The sequence below is a fragment of the Sceloporus occidentalis genome, unplaced genomic scaffold, assembly GCF_023333645.1.
Source record: "Sceloporus occidentalis isolate IW3139 unplaced genomic scaffold, rSceOcc1.0.p SCAF_77, whole genome shotgun sequence".
NCBI lineage: Eukaryota > Metazoa > Chordata > Lepidosauria > Squamata > Phrynosomatidae > Sceloporus > Sceloporus occidentalis.
In genome coordinates this window covers 234,024-252,280 of record NW_028317057.1, presented here as the reverse complement: position 1 = coordinate 252,280, position 18,257 = coordinate 234,024, and the positions used below count along the sequence as shown (strand labels likewise).

The 18,257-nt window shown below is 37.0% G+C and overlaps 1 protein-coding gene across 1 annotated transcript in view; it reads left to right on the top strand.

Annotated features, from left to right (window-relative positions):
- Positions 1-13,620, top strand: part of LOC149285548 (vascular endothelial growth factor C-like) — a 141,397-nt gene extending 127,777 nt beyond the window's left edge. Inside the window, exons 5-8 of the mRNA XM_089495162.1 lie at positions 1,002-1,156; positions 9,217-9,326; positions 10,092-10,425; positions 13,506-13,620. Of these exons, the coding sequence (XP_089351288.1) occupies positions 1,002-1,156; positions 9,217-9,326; positions 10,092-10,425; positions 13,506-13,620 (714 nt within the window). The remainder of the gene's footprint in view (positions 1-1,001; positions 1,157-9,216; positions 9,327-10,091; positions 10,426-13,505) is intronic.
- Positions 13,621-18,257: the final 4,637 nt, after the last annotated feature.

Below are 18,257 nucleotides of genomic sequence, written 5' to 3'. Positions count from 1 at the left end.
CATGGCAGTCCCCTGCCACAAAACATCATAGACTATTCTGAAAGCCGCTGTGTAACTTCAGGTCCCATTACAGTGCAGGTCTCCATACTTGGTGATTCGGTGGCATATACTTTGATAATGTGTGCAGTCCAATCACCTGGGTGGCATAGAGACTATATTGTTAATTGATTAAAATATATGTATATACTGTATATATACAGTTTAGATTTATATATATATGTATTACATTTCTATGGCAATTAAAAGGAAACTTGTGGAAAAGCCCAAATTTTCCCTTGTGGCCAGTTTGTTCTCAGTTATTCATATTGGCTCTTTGGAATATATCTCTCTGTCTAGCAGTTGGTATGACTTTGCACAACAGATTGGGTCTAACAAACTCACAGACAGAATTAAGAGAATACATAAAAGTAAATAAAGGCCCTACTCACACGCTCACAAACTCCCAAATGTCTCTCTTTGGGACCTCAAGGCCTCTTTCCTTGCTTAATATCCCTATTTTCTAGGAGGTCACAGTGTTTGGTGGGTATGAGTGTATCACGGCGTTCTACGGCAAAAGAAGTAACAATAATGTGTATAGAAAAAGCAGAAAAAGTGTTAAACGCTACGTTGCTAGATTTGTTTTAAAAATACCTTAGTTGGATACATAATTATCAAGAGGTCTCATAAACACTAATAAACTATGAGTAAATCCCCTCAGCCCCACTCCATAAAGCAAAAATGTCCCATTGCCTACTTAAAAGCACAACTGATTCAGAACTGAGATAAAGCTGCTCAATGGAAAGGAGTTCGGGGAAATATTTTGACATTCTGGAGTATGTATATGCATAAATTTTTTTTTTCTTTTAAACTTGTGCTCTGTTATATGTACCAGTCTCGAACATCTTGTGCATTTACACTTTTTTGTTCTGTTTAAACTTAGCTTCCTATATTTGAGTTTATATTGTAAAATGGCATGAAGTAGCTGGGTACTGAACAGCAGGTTTTTTTCTCTTTATTCATAGCTTTTTGAAATTACAGTCCCGTTGTCTCAAGGACCAGTAAAGCCAGTAACAATTAGCTTTGCAAACCATACTTCCTGCCGGTGCATGTCGAAGTTGGATGTTTACAGACAAGTTCATTCAATTATTAGGAGATCTTTGCCAGCAACCCAAACACAGTAAGTAATAAGCTTCCCTTCATTTTCCATCACAATTTTTGGGCATTTGTTTAACCATATTCGGCAATTGAGAATTGTTTATACAAAGAGAGTCAATGGAAGGAAAGTCAAAATATTATAATAAATACAATTCAGGTTTTCTTGCGACAGCATAATGAAATCAATTCTGAATAGTGAGTAATTGTCAAAATGAATACTTTTTATTAAGCTTTTAACTATGGTCCAACACACTAGAATTAAATAGGTTGGCAAACCCGCTATAGTGAGACACAAGTTAAGGCCAAGCCAGGCTGACGTGAGCCAAGCTGTCATCCATCCAGAGACATGGATGCTATATGGGCTTCTAGAAGGATCCAGTAACAAAAGGAGAGGATGCCCTTTAGATTCTTCTAACCTCTGACATATGTTAATAAAAAGTTGTTCCATCAAGATGGGAATAGTTAATGTGTAGTCTTAAGGATGATACTGCAATTTTACAAACTAGAAATGTGAAGGTTACTGAGATATGCTTGACAAGGCTGAAGGCACTAGGGGATTGATTTGGAGCTTAAATCGTCATGCCCCATCTCTTTGCAAATGTCATGCATTTAAAAAAAAAAAAAAAAGTTAAATACATAACATAAAACAAATAATTTAGCCCAATAATTTACAAGGGTAATATATTCTGCTGAGCTCACTCTTGTTTAGCTGGCTCATCATGTGTTTTGATTTTAAGATATTCCCTGGATAATACTCATTGGGTTCAGCTTTAGGACGTCTAGGTAAGAGCTGCAGTGACAAAACGCTATATAGAATGTGAGTTTGTAATAAAAACACAGGAAATGTTAGGCTTTTGCCATATGACATCTGGAAAATGTTTTATACTCAGTTTCCATGAACCACATTCAAAGATGTGTTTTCTAATAATAGATATACAACCCGATTATTGTTTATGTGATACTATATGAATTTAAAACTATCTTCGACATGATTTGGAGAACGAGTATACATGTCAGACTGAAAGGGACCCGCAAGCATAGTTTAGATTTACCGTATGTCTAGCCAAATGGTAGCTTGTTGAACTTCAAATCCTATGATCCTCAGTCAGCCTGGCCTGGTTAAACAACACATGGAACATATGCATATGAACCATTTCAGTGTCTTTATGGCTTCACTAGTAATGCAACTTAAAAAATTTCATTGCATGATTATGTTTGTGAAAATATGATATATTTACTGGTAAAAAAAAATAGCATCTATGACATAAATGTTGATCATGTTTACTTTAGTTAGTGGAAAGTTAGCATTAAACATGTTTTTTTGTTTAGTTTTGACTTTTTTTACTTACAATACAGTTTTTTGTTTATAAGATTAATAAGAAAATGTGTAATTTTAACATCTCATGGATAGATTTACTAGTTAAAGCATTCATATTAAAGTATTTACAAGCTAATATTAATTCATTGTTGGTGAGGCTGCATGGGGCAGTAAACTGATACTTTATGGTTAATTTCTTTCCAAATAGCTGCTACAAACATTTTAATATGAATTGTTAAAAAAAGAATGATGTTTTACTATTGTATAAGCCTTTCTCGTCTGTGGCCAGTTTCTAGTGCTGATTTTACACAGACCATCAGTCTTAGATGTTCCCAGCAGCTATCCAGCTTTTGTGGGAAGCATGGACCGATTCGGGCCTAACTGGCTCAGGAGGCTGTAAAATAAATGGAGGTCTGTGAAGCTGCCGCAACATTGCCATTGTTAGGGGGCTACTTGTTTTAGAAGGGCAAGTGGCCACACCAAGCCCGACCAACTTCTGGCATTGGTATGCCCTTTTTGGCCTGGTGCCAAACCCCCCAACACAGGTGCCCTGATTTGGAAAGGAATGTCATAGTACTGGTGCCGGTGACATCACCGGTGTTCAATCGCATCACTAGCCAGCTGGACTCTAGAGAGTGTCATTGTGTATCCCCCTTGTAAAAATACCATACTAGATCAACAGGGAACAAGTAATCAAGACATTGGGGTGCAGAAAGGGAGGAGAAATGGTGGAATAAAGCAAGTAAATCTATACTTTTTTTATATTTTAAAGTGGAGGGTCGTGCTAAATATAGGATACACCCCGGTGACAAATACTCTAGGTACGTCACTGCCTAAGCCCATTGTTCTCAGAGGGATTTCTATGCTCTGTTCTAACATACACGTACACTCGTTTACACAGACATACATGTAATCTTGCTTACTAGCATTCCATTCGTGAAGGTCACTCATAATATGATGTTTACATGTGGCCACTATGGCTTTTTTGAGAAGTGTTTCCCTAGGGGTAACTAATATGTATTTCCTCACACGTGCAGATAAATCTATCTGCAGAAGCATAGTCCATCCTAAATGGCAATTGGCAATGGCAGCATTATCACCTTTCATTGACTGGAAAAAAAATTCAATACTCTTAATTCCAATTCCAATGCTGTGACTGGGAATTATTTATCTTCCATGCAACCCAGATGATTCAGAGGAGTAACCATGATTGGTTAATATTCAAGCTAAGTTTTTGGATGGTAATATGCTTAAGTTTATGTTTCACATCACCCTTTGTTTCATGTGTTGAAATCTTAGTGGAATAGTTCAACTGTTAAATGGCAAGCTTGAGCATGTCTCATAGGGAGTCATTCCTATAAACCCATTGTAATTATTTTATATTTTACGAATGCATTGTATACCTATTTATACGAATGCTTAAGATACTTTTTGGCCAGGCTTGCAAGTTCTGAGATCATCACTGAATATTCTATTGTAGAAATTTTAAAGTGGAAGGGAGGTACAGAAATTGGAAAAAGGCTTTGGCCCTTTGAAAGAAGCCAGAATAAGTGAAAGCACAAAGCCTGGTTAGTCATAGCAAGATTGTGTAGAATGAGATAGAAAAAATAAGTATAGAAACGGTTCAAGTGGACAACAGGTGTAAATCTAAGTAGGTTCGAAAGGCAAAAGGGAGGATCTGAAAGAAAAGGTAGTGTTTTATGGAACAGATATAGCCTTGGGAAAACCAGGGAAACTGGCAATAGTGGTAGCTGATAAATGCAAATATATAAAGTAGGTACGTGTATTGAGCTCCCATACCTGTTAATAGAGTTTGCTCTGTAATATGCGTGCTGAAATAGATCAAGCGTTCGGTTAAGCTTTAGGTGCATCTGCCAATTAAGTTGATACAGAACATGAACATCTGGGCAATGAATCCTTCAAACAGTGCGCACAAAAGATTTGTTCAGAAATGCATTGAGACACATATGACGTATGAACGGGAAAAATGTCAAAGTTATTGCAAAGGCACACACGAACTTAAAAGGTTTTTTTATTACTATTTAAAATGTTTAATGTTTTTTTTTTTATTTATGAATACATTTTTTCTGTGTATAAGTAATGGATTTGTGTCCATTATCTAATGTTACATCACAATTCTTTATTAGTTATAATGCATCATGACAGGTGATGCATTTAAAAAAGGTATCTGTTTGAATAGCATTGCTTATTTTTAAAATGAAAAAATCATTGCATTTTTGTAGTTATGTAGTCATTGCCTAGAATATTCTGTTTAGTAAAGACACCAGATTGTTTGCAGTCCCATGAGCCAGATTTGCAGGGGGCATCTTCTTCGGAAGGATTTATCATGACGTCGTGTGTGTTAAAGTCATAACTCATCTCCTATACTCCATATTTTCATTAATCATCAAACACTGTGAAATGTGAAACAGACAGGGAAGGTTTAAATTACTTTTCTGAAGACAGAGCAGTGTTTTGGAGGCATTAATTACTGTGATTTAAGAAAATAGTTATTTAAATCATTATTTAAGAATCTTGAACAAATTGCATAAACGTCTGCTTTGTGTCCCAACCCAGATTAACACAGGGGGCTCTGAATGCATTTCAAATGCCCTAATGCTCTTTTAGGTTTCAGAGAAAACCACTTACTTTATAGGGATGTTGCAGCTCATCTTTTTCCATGGTCTGACGATTCTTGACACTGATCTGTTTCAAAGAGGAATACCATGATTATTGATCATTTAAAAGGGCTTCCCAGCTATCACATGCACTAAAGTGCCAGATGGCTCAAATGTCCCTTTAATTTCTAGGTTATAGTTATAGTAAAAGTTGGTCAGTTCTCTTCTAAACCTATTACCAAAGCACATTTTGGTTCAAACTAAGAATAATACTGTAGTCCCCTTAAGTCGTTTTTTCTCTGTGCCTTCCTCATGACCTTTATATGCCCCATTCAGCTTTCATTCAACTGTATTTTTGTGTGGGGACACTTGTAATAAATGGACCAGAGAAAAGCCTTATAGCAGCACTTGCTACATTACAGGCACATGTCCCAGGGAGCGTTTCCAAAGAGTAATAGCGTGGTCTGACTGTGCTACTGTTATGTTATTCCCATGCTCCCCATTTCAGGTGCCTAAATGAGGACACCATTGTTGGGAGGCAGGTTAGAATTGGTGTCAGGAGCATGGGTAGAGGTGAGGCCAGGGTGGGACCACCCATCTATCTTGTGGCACATACCTTCAGTGGGCCTCCATGTGACAATGTGGGAGCTGTGTAGATGTCTGTCCTGGTGCAACATGAAACTCTAAGGATGCCATAGCTCTCTTTGACAGTCAAAGCAGATTAGAGGATCTCCCAAACCAGCAAAGGAACCACACTGCTGACAAAAGTGGGACACATGGGCAGCTCCACCAGACAGAGGGTGCCTAAAAATCAGGACTGTCCTTCAAAACAAGATGGTTGGGAGGTGTGTATATCTGGGGGAGCCACAGATTTGTTTGGAGATTCCAGGTAAACTACAGTAGTAATAGGATGAATGAACAGTGATTAGAAAAATAGTAAGAAATAGTGTTTAGAAAAAAGAGTATTGTTTTATTTTTTGTTTACAAACCATATTAAATATATATGATATAAATAAGGATTTCATGGCTAGTTGTGCTGCACCCATTTAAAAAAAACCTTGTGGTACAAAAATAGTTGATGACCAGCTATAATAACGCTATATTAAAATAAAAGCTTTCTTCCAAGGTCATTTACAGTTCAGTTCCAGATCAAGAATGTAACATCCAAATGTCTAACATAAAATAGTTGCTGCAAAGGTCTAATTCTGTCATGCTGAGTGTGGCAAAGTATTTGAATCCATTAGTTGTGTGTATTTTTGAAACAGTTTTTATTGTAGGAACTTCCAGAAGAATAAAGCTTTATGTGATTGCTGTTGTAGACATGAGTGATTGGGCTGTGATGGCATAAGGTGCAAAGAGAAGAAAGCTTTGGACAGTGCAGAGACAGCAACTTGGATGTACTAAGAGATTCATAGTTGTCTATTTAACATGGGCCAATTTTGCAGCCAATTTTTTTAAAAAAAATATGAATAAATCACACACAATTCTTTTATGCACCTCTTTTGAAAACAATTATGTGTAGAAGTAAATCTCTTGTAAAATCGCCTTAAACATTCCTTTGGCAAAAACACCTTTTTTCAAACCTTTAAAAAGCTTTTACAGAACTGATATATACTATTTATTAAAGGATTACTTAAAGTACCTGCTAGACACTAGTATAAACAAACGCGTTTTTTTGTTTTTTTTCCCTAGGAATAATTGGAATTTGCAAATTATATAGTTGGCTGTGGGGCTACAGATTCATTGTTTTTTCTTTTTAAATATTTTGTTTAATAGGATCTTGTTGCCAGGCTGCCTAAATTAATAATACCCATGTGCACCTTATGGGGGGTTGCAATAAAACAACTTCTTAAGCACATGTTAGCAGTAGAGTGCCATGTTTCAGGAAGGGGTACTGCATCGTTTCTAGGTTTCACAATGTCACATTGTAAGGCCACCAATGGTCATGAGTGGTGGATGTGGCAGCATTACATGGTGGAAGAGATCTTCTTTAAAAGTGTGGGCATACAAATCTGTTACGCCAGGCCTTGTAGGCTTAGGTTTAAGTATGTCCATTCCAACATACTGAACACTTTTTCTAAAGTGACTGACATCCCATGTACACACATAAGAAAGCAGTTATTTCTCCGCTCATGTGAAAACCTATTATGAAATAATACATCTTGAGCCACCCATCACAGTGAAACATTTATCAAACACTAAAGTCAGGCTTCTCGGTTGATAAAAGGATAAAGCCTAATAGCAGAGCATTATGTTTGGCCATTTAACTAGGCTAAGACAGCGATTCCAATTGAATCCAGATTTTGTTACAATTGCCACATGCTATTAGAATAAGGGTAAACAGAACACACACGTTAACTTTCTACATTGTGAGTCATCAAACTGTTCATGACATTGACTGGTGTCCTAATTGCATAGCAACTGCAGTATTTCTCTTGTGATCTTTTTGTTTCTTCTAAGGGTAATACAATTGGCACTTGTTCCTGTCTAGAACAAATATTGCTAGTTTATTTTTCTGGCTCTAGGTCTCACCTGGACAGACAGCGTAATTCAACAAAATAAAAAGTAGGTACAATACATTAGCTAGAGATGAAAGAAGATCTGATTAAAAAAAAAAAAAAAATCAGTGGAAAAACTGAGCTTTTTCTTTGCAGTTAAAGTTTTATTAAATAAAATAACAGCAGAAGCAAAAGGGAAAAAGCAGGAAGTTAAATACAAAAAATTGCCATATTTGCTTATTGTTATTATAAGATGACCCCCTACAACTTGAATATTAATTTAGAAAAAAAGGAAAACCCTGAATATAAGACTACCCTAGAAGAAAAGTTTTACTAGTAAATATTAATTCACATGTAAACTATTGTTTCATATTTAATAAAAACTATGATTGAGAAAAATGCTTTTTTTGTTTTATTTCCTTTTATTTGCCAACCTGCACATCTGCCCCAGGCTTGCTACGCTGCCCCCCAGATATGCCTTATATGCCCCTATATGCCACTCTGCCCCCTGATATGACTTATACCCCCCTATGTGCCACTCTGCCCCCTAATATGCCTTATACCCCCTATATACCACTCTGCCTACCAGAAATGCCTTATACCGATTAGCCACTCTGCCCCCCAGCTATGCCATATTCCTCCCCTATTTGCCAATCTGCCACCTGATATGCTTTATACCCCCTATATGCCCCCCTCAACTTACAGATACATCCCTATACTTGTCCCCCGTGCTCCAGACTCCCTGGTGTCAAGTGGGGGCAGCCGGGGGACATATGCGCGCAACCTTCTCTGCTACCTGACACTCCCGCTGGGGCTTCTATGACTGAGCACCAGAAGCTCACGTCACGCCGGTGCTCCTTCATATAAGCCCTGCTGGAAGCTTCGGGTAGCAGTGGAGGTTGTCTGCTCGCATCGCGCAGACGTTCACCAGCTGCCAGAGAGGATGAATCAGGTCTCCTGCAGCACTCTAAGAAACTCTTTTGGTTACAGATGGAATATTATACTATATAGCTTTGTTTTCCATCAAATATATAGAATTGATAGCGTGTATTTGTTTTGTTGTACTGAATAGTGAAATCTCCAGCGTATAGAAAAAAATTATGTCTGTGTAGCTTGATCAAGCAGCAGGGTGTAGGGGATCTTATTTGTAAATTGAAAACTGGTTAAAATATATTTTAAAAAAAGTTTATTCTAATTGAGGTCCTTTGCTTTTGGTTCTTAATATTAGTAACCTAGAAGTGGCATAAAGATTCACTTCACTGGTTGTTCTACAATTGCGTCATAACCACTGGTTCACTTTTTCTTGTCTCATTCATGTTTGTTGTGTGCCCGCCATACCCTCTTACTCTTTAATCAGCCTGTCCGTATGTCTAATCATATTTCTTTAAACAATATTCTGTACACTGTAAAGATACAGTTGTGTGGCTGGTCCACCTGAATCATTGTCATTTTAACCTCATGTGTTATGTACCCACACCTCCTAGATTGTAAGATCATTTGAGCAGGGCCCTGTTTACCTTTTGTTGTTTATAAGCTCAAATTGATATGATATACTATTTGTTATATCCTGTTTATCCAATGTACAGCACTGTGAGATGTGATGGCACAATGTAAATCAACAAATAATATGTAATTTTTTTTGTTACAGATGTCAAGTCGCAAACAAAACATGTCCTAGAAATCATATGTGGAACAATCATTTATGTAAATGCATACCACACCATGACTTTGGATTTTCCTCTCATGCAGATGAATCAGGTAAGAGATTTCTACCATATTGAACTAATTAGAAAGAAACAAGATATTCCAGGCTATAATGGATTCTAATGAAGCCTATTCCAATCTGAACATATATCTTCATTTCCTGTAGAGATAAGAATTGCATGTGGACAAAGATCATCATAAAAAGACCTAATCATGATGATCTAGATCATCTACAATTTCTTATTACTTATGCAATAGGAGTGATGTAATATTAGAGTCAAAACAGTACCATACTCTTGTTTACTTGTTTTAATGCTATGGATTGGTGGAACAGAAAAAAAAAATATTACAGTAAAGAATAGTGAGCTGTATTATAGTGATACATGCAGAGTAATCTACTTAGACTGCACACTGAATAAGAAACTGGTTGTATAGAAAATAAATTATATTAGTTATTATATTACAAATTTAAAAAAGTATATAAAATGCATAGGCATTCAGCAGGGAATCAATATATGTCAAATAAAACTTAAATGTTTTTATTAAACCTAGTAAAATATGGCTGATTGTCTGTATTATGTTGTTTCCATTTTCTACATGTTAAACTATTTATGCTTAAGATACTTTTTAATCATCATTGTCATATCTGTTGCTTACCTATATTTCATAGTAATCTTGTTGGCATTTCAATCGTGAAGCACGTTTAATTGTGATAAAATTCTGTTGAATTTTTATTTAAATTAGTTATATTATCGTGACAATATTTTTTTTCTCTTTAGTGTATATCATAAATGAATATTTGTATTTTTTTGGTATTAGAATCAGCTGAGGAATTTAGTGACATATGTGGACCAAACAAAGAGCTGGATGAAGAAACTTGCCAATGTGTCTGCAAAGGAGGTTTGGTACCTTCGAGCTGTGGCCCTCATAAGGAACTGGACAGGACATCATGCCAATGTGTCTGTAAAAATAAACTCCTGTCAACGTCTTGTGGACCCAACAAAGAATATGATGAAGAAAGGTGCCAGTGTGTATGTAAAAAGTCATGCCCAAAACACCAGCCACTGAATCCCACAAAATGTACATGTGAGTGCTTAGAATCGCCAAATAAATGCTTCTTGAAAGGAAAAAGATTTCATCATCAAACATGCAGGTAAATGAACTTTATATAAGACGCAAGCATAGTAACAAAACAAAGTACATTGCTGTAAAACAGATAGAAACTATATTGCTTTGCATTTTGTAATTTATAATGGTTTTGGTGTTTTAGTAAAAGTGTGTGAGGTTATATATAAGCTCTGGATGTACTTACATAAAAAAATCTAAAACATAACTTTTAATCTGAATATTTAAAATGGGAAAATCTATAATATCACCAAGAAATCAAGAGGGGTTAGGAACCAAAAATCTAAAGAGTGGACAGATGGGTATGACTTCCTAACACATGTAATTGATTATCTGAGACACACTATTATCATTTTGCCTTTTACCCCTACTCAGGGTTGGACTGGGAATTAAAACCAGTCATGGAAATCATATTTTTGGTCATACTGCACATATTGGGTCCCCTGCCCAATATTTTTGTTTAGAGTAGGGACAAACCCTGCATTTTAAAGTATATTTGAAAGAGTTTGTGGTGTTAGAGTGGCTGTATGTATGTACATATGTGTTAGTGCCCCCTGACCATCATCATACCCCCCAACATTCTAATTCATTCCAATACCCAAATAGCATCATTATCCCCTAACCACCATATTCATACCCCATTATCATATTCCTTTCAACCATAATCCCCTAACATTATCACCCCATATTGTACCATAATCATGCCCCTCCACCTTCATGCTCCCTAACATAACTTTTTTTCATCTCTATACCCATATTTTATTTCCCCACTATTTTAATACACTTCCGTTGGCATGCCCCACTTCATATTCATACACTATTAAACACTACTTTTTATTAATAAACTTCACAAGCAACATGTCTCTTGTTGCCACCTTTGTCCCCAAACAGTTGTTTGTCCCTAGCTTGTCAGTGCCCCCAAACAGCCTGCATGATCCATCCATGCTAAACTGCTTGTGGGTCTCCCTAAACAGCCTGCCTCTGTCATCTTTGCCCTTCAAACACTTACACATCCATGCTCACACACACAAAGGCCTACACATATACACGTACACATTCATGCTCACATACACTTACACATTGATATTAACATGCAGTTATATATATACACTTTAATTCTAACATACATTAATTTATACATACTCCCTCCCTTAGCCTCCCACTCACATGGTGCCCTACTGACTGGTAAAAGTGAGGCTGCCCGCTACTATACGCATGCCTGTGACTGCAGCTACCGTTGCAGCTGCAGGGACAAAGTCTCTTTTGCTCCTGCAGCTTCATTGGAGGCTGCGTCTGCGGGGAAAAGATAAATCAGATGGCCAACCCTAGGGGAGGCAGCCTACAGGGAAATCTTCTGGTATTCTGCCTACTCTGCCTACTCAAAATGCATCTGTGAAAGACTGCCTGCATTCTGGAAATCACTTTACTTCCAACAATCCTGTTTATTAAACTATCCATAGCTACAATAGAATATGGAAGTCATGTGCTCTGTGTAAAAACCCAAACGTGTATTTCACAGAGTCAATCCCAGCTTTGTCAGAGATTGTACTCTGCTAGGCTACAGATTTCCTTGTTTTTGAATCTGTCCAGGTATCTACACTCTTGTCTTTTCTACAACCCGGTATGCTAAAATACTCTTCTCACTCATCCATCTCACTCTTCTGTCTGTGCCTTTCTTTTATTTCTTTAGCTTGGTTTATAGTTTCTCTAGTCTTTCAAGCTGTTCCTGAATAGAAATACAATGTTCATGAGCACACTTATGTCAGAGTTGGCAGACAATAAAGAATTAGCATGTCTGTATAGTGGTTGTATATGTGCATAGTTATTGTTACTGCAGCAGGTTAATAGCCTGCCCAGTCCTCAAATTATCCACAAGAGCCAAGGACTTAACTATATACTTATGACAACTGAGGCCATAAGACAAATGCCTTTGGCTGGTCCACCTGTATTCCGAGCCAGGTTACTCTTTAGTTATGCATTCTCTGGACCTTATGTTTGCTGCCACATGTGAAATGGCATTTACCAATATTTAAGTACAAGTTAAGAAAAAAGAGCCAAAAGTGTAAATATTGAGAAAATTACTCAATGTGTTCTCATGCTGCCTTATGTATTTTTCATATGTGTAGACATAAAAGTACATGTTGAAAGGAAACTGCATTAGTTAATTCTAATTTGTCTTTAATTTGTATGCTAAATGTACCAGGACTATAAAGTTAGTGATTAAAGAATCATGTGTTCCGGGTATAACCTCTAACTAATGACCATTAAATTAATTGGCCATGGTTAAGTGGTGGAAAGTGAGTTATTGCAAGGCTCAGGTATAAAGTACTGACAGGGTTTTACTAAGACTATTTTAAGTCAAAAGCTTCCATGGCAAACAAAATGATTTGTCCCAGACAGTACCTCATATTCATTGTGTTGACTTGGTAGGTTGAAGTCTGTGGAATAGAGTAAAATGAAATTTAGCAGACATCCAGTGATCTCCAATATGAAAACTGGGTAGCAGCTCTATTAATATGAGGGGTGATTGTGCCCAACACTATCGTTCAGTAGGACAATGAATATGACCGATCTGCTAAAATATGTTGCCACAAAAGACTATAGCACATGTAGAGTCACATAAGCTCTTCTTAAAAGGCTACTGAGGACAGAAAGCTTATAAGACACCATTTTTTCTTGAAGCTGGTTGGGTATATCCATTTGTCACACAAAGACCACAGAAAGGACTGTTACACTGCGATACTGAAATAAAAACATACATTTAAAACAGCTAAAGTACTGCAGATGTGAGCAAAACCAATGTTCCAACATTCTTGCTCAAATAGCTTTACCATATTCTTAGTGCTGTTGGGGGTGCCAAGACTATATTCCTAATGCTTAACCCCATCCCCCATATGATGTCACCTTACTATCCCTAAATACATAGTCCTAACCCATATTCTATTGTCCCAAAATTAACCTTATTTTAAAAGTAGTGTCTACCTAAATGTGTTAAGCTTTATGTCTCCATTTACATACGTTAAATTGTAGATACCATAAATTAAAGAAAAAGGATAAAATACACTATTGGTTTTATCACTATTAATATTATGTATTTATTTTTACTAGTTGCTACAGACCACCATGTGCAACTCGACCGAAACGTTGTGACGCTGGGTTTTATTACAGCGAAGAAGTTTGCCGTTGTGTTCCTACGTACTGGAAGAGACCACATATGAAATGATTGCATTCTCCCAAGACAGGCTTCACACACTTTTGAAAAACATGGACAACATTGTTTCAAATTTTGGATTACTTTTATATTGAAGACCCAAAACAGGATTAAGACATTTTGTGCATTCTGCAAAAGTATGGAATTGAAGTTTAAAATGAGCTGAGACTGTCATTTTAAGGACTTAACAGGACTTTTTTTAGCCAATGACAAAGCAGCCCGGGTTTTCCAAATATTTTTTTTATTAAGATAATGACTATATAATTTATTTCCACTAGAAATATTGTGCAGCGTTTGTGTTTATAGCAGTAACAATGTAAAAGTGCACTGTGATCCATATTTTTATATCATGTAAAGTATGTTTAAAATAAAAAAAAACACAAATTTGTACTATAAAATGACAAATATGCTTAATGAGAATCAGCATAACATAATGAAGACAAAAAATTATCAACTGTGTTATGTTTTGTCTTCTGGTGTCAGATATTTTGGGAAGGTTGTACTAAGGAGAGATAACATTAAAGATTTTCAGTCCACAGAGGAAATCCTGTTCCAGTTCCCAAGTTGTTCTACGTTCTGTGCAGTACAGTATACAGTCATCCTCAAGTTCATATATGGGATTCAACTACCCTGCTTCCCACCATACAACAATGAAACATCCCATGAAAAAGTTGAATGTTACTTTACACATTTTTAGCAGACTTGTTTTACAAAGACATTCTTATTAAATTCTGTAAAAATAGTGTATTTTCCCATTAAAATATAAAATAGATTTATTATATTTACTAAAAAAAGAGTGACAATTCCCAGGCTCAATTGAATGACCTGTCTGCAGGGCCGGCCTTAGGGGTGTGCGACCTGTGCGACCGCACAGGGCGCCATGGTAGCAGGGGCGCCTGCCCGGGACTTAACTTAAAACATCAGGGTTTTTTTGTTTTTGTTTTAACTTTATTTAACATCATTCATGTTAAATAAAGTTTAAAAAAAAAACAAAAAAACCCGATGCTTTAATCTAAGTCCCGGGCAGGGGCGCCGAGCGGTTGCTCGTGAAGTTCTCAGCAACCGCTCGGCGCCCCTTACTCTCCTTGACTCCGTCACGGTGCCAGCATCTCATGTTGAGCGCCGGACTATTCCGGCGCTCAACATGAAATGCCGGCAGCGCGGCAGAGCGAGAAGACGGATGCCTCCCGGTCTCACCGCAGGACTCCGGCAACAAGTTAAGTGGGGGGGTGTAGTTTGAAGGGGCAGAGGGGGGGGGTTGTAGTTTGAAGGGGCAGAGGAGGGGTGTAGTTTGAAGGGGCAGAGGGGGGGGGTTGTAGTTTGAAGGGGCAGAGGAGGGGTGTAGTTTGGAGGGGCAGGGGGGGTGTAGTTTGAAGGGGCGAGGGGGTTAGTTTGAAGGGACAGGGGGGGTAGTTTGAAGGGGCAGAGAGGGGGGTAGTTTGAGGGGGCAGTGAGGGGGGGGCGCCAGAGGAGTAGTCCGCACAGGGCGCCACAACGCCTAAGGCCGGCTCTGCCTGTCTGAACATTAATTTGTGATAATGATGGTGAAAAATGAATGGTTTCATATTCAAATCCCTGTTTTGATTCAGATATGGAGTCACTGAATCTAGATTGAAGAAGCAAAAAAAAAATCTACATTGAAGTCAATAAAAAACAACTTGAGTAAAGTGATCCAATAAGGCATGTAGCACATTCACTAACTTTCATCACAATATGTAATATATTTTACAGTGTTATTATACTGATTGATTCATAGTAAAACAAAATATATTCATTTAACTCTAAAGTAAACAGACATCAAAAAAAGCATTGTATCCACACTATTGTCTGTACCACATTGATTATAATGAGCTTCAGCTATGGCAATGACCTGACATTCCTTAGAAATTTTCCTTTTGATGTTATTAGGGGCTTTAAATATTTCAATTCTTGCTGTATCTGATATATATTAATGTCTTGGGATTTGAATTGCTTGTTTGTCAATGTGATTATAGTGTCAAATCTGATTTTTCACAAAAAGTCCATTTTTAAGACAGGTCATTCCATTGAGCCTCCTATGTTTTATCCCAAACACAATAAACCATGCACTACTGGTGAAAAAAATGTTTTAATTTATTGTGGTTATGCAGGTGAACTGTAACATTAAGGCCCCAACTGTATAATATGTTTTCTCCTGTAAGTAAGGACAAAATAATGCATAGGTCTTTAAGTATTCTGACAAATTGAACTATGCATTATCTAGATCTTGCACAGTCTGTCTTGCAGGGGAAACCTGCCAGGGATGGCCCTTCATAAATCAGTCAGTGTTCCAACTCTATGCATAATGAGTAAATCCAACATTGTTATGAATGTGTGTATCAGCTTTGCCTTGATAGCCAGATTGTGTTTTAAATGGCTTTGTATGTATGTATGCCTGTATATTTATAAGCGCATTCCAGCCAGAAGCAGGGCAGTATAATTGTTCAGCGCAAGGATCTAAGTGTTTAGAGAACTATATTTCATGTCTAATTCCTCATTTTGTGGTGAAGCACCAAGAAGATTTTTTGAATAAAAAATGATTATATGTGCAACACAGAAGTATTTCACTAAATACCCAGGAGGCATCAATTACGTCTACAAGCTTTGTACTTAAGTTTTGTGTACTCTTTGGTATATTCATATAAGTTAACCCATTAAGCCAACGCCAATTTCACTAAAATCCACAGTGGCAACAAGTACATGAGTGGATGTGAACCTTTTGTTATTGGTCTTTAATATCCACATATAGTCCCACTCACTTTCATAAAAGGTGTATATATATTTTATATTCAATGTGAGGGTAAGCATGAACGCACATGTGAAATGCCTCTGCATGCACATGCACAGACCAAGTAGTGGTGCTTGCATCACTTTAATTGAGTTTAGCAGCTTTCCCAAACTAAATACTTCTCACTAAAAATATACAGACGTGTATAGCAAATAGGCTAATAATCTAATCTAAATGTTGAACAGGACAGTCTTTAAAGTGTGGCAAAAGGGGCCAGCTTCCCAGAAGGGACATGCTTGCCTTTGGTACCCACAGCATTTGTTGGACCAGGTCCAACCCCACCATATAACTTAACTAAGCAAACTCCTAGGATGTCACAATGACCACAATGGCTGGGCTGGTTGAGGAGATCTATGATGTCATGACATCCTGTCATTCTGCATCACCAGCCTCCACATTGTGTGAGGAAGGGTATGATGCAAGGAGCTTTTTTCAGTCCCTTACTTTGTATTTTCTTAAAATGCTGAAGGACCTGTTAGCATCAAGTACAACTGGAGAGGTGGGGGGTCAATGAGGAGGCCCGCTATAGGGAGGTTTGTCCACAGCCCCATTTTCATTAAGACATCTCTGACTATAGGCAGCTCCTCTCTATAGTCACATTCCTCCGTGACTTAAAAACATCTGGAGCTGCCTAGACTCAGGGACGTCTTTAATGATAATGAGATTGTAGACAAACCCCATTGGGGTTTCAAAAACTGATTATTGCAGTCATTACTTTAATAGCATAACTGGAATACTATCAGAACATGAAATTCTAGAAGTTTCCCCATTGCCTATGAGAGATAAGTAGAATATATCTTTGTTGTGATGGTGGAGTCCGAGACTTCCCAGGTTGTCAGGATAATATATTAAGAGAAAGTACACACATCAGAAATGTAGTTAGTAAGAATTCTGGTTGGCTTTTTGTGCCTGCAGCAATTCCTTAGCGAAAGTCGCATACATCATCAATTAATCCCATGTAGTCTGTCATGTTCCATGCAAAGTATCACAGCAACTCACAAATCACGTCTTCACTTTTTTTCTTCATTCCAGCATACATTTTTTCACGTGGAATTTTGCAGAACAGTTGAGCATTATAACCATTTCAATGTATAGATATTTCTTGAGTCACCTATTTAAACTAGACACAATACAAGGCCATCTCGGCTTTTCTTGTATCAGAAGATACTGGCTTGGGTTGTCCCTTTATAGGTCTATACTTAAGTCAAAGTCTTATAATGTTCATCTCTTCTGCAAACTCCTGTGGTTATTGAATACACCCTGAGACAATTACTTATTTTAGGTCTTTAAAGGGAATCTATCATCATGAAATATTTAATCTAATAGAAAAGACCATAAGATTTAATATTTTTTTTGTATGCCAATTTCTATAATTCATTGTTCATGACTTGTATATTTAAAGTGAGTTGCTGTAAACGTAAGGTTTCTATACATAGTATAATACTATAGTCCACTGTTCCTATATGTCATCTTGGTGTCCATGAAATCTAGCAGAAACAACACTCCACATGAATGATTAAACTATTTACTTTGATAATGTAATAAATAATGTAAAACTGTTTTTTTTTAATTAAAAGGTACTTTAATCCATAAAACAAAAGACATCTTATTTACTGCAAAAATCAACATTCCATGGGTATTCATTCAGTAAAGTTCGGGAAATAAATGAAGAAGGTTTCATATTTTATTTATAAGCCCAGTACAATGTGAGCAGTTTTGTAAGTATCCGTCACTGTTGTTGAAGTGCTTCAGATATCACATCATTCAATAAATGTTTCAGAAACTAGTGTCTATGTTGTTTGATTGTACATTTTTTTTAGACATAAAGTTTTTTTCTCGTTTT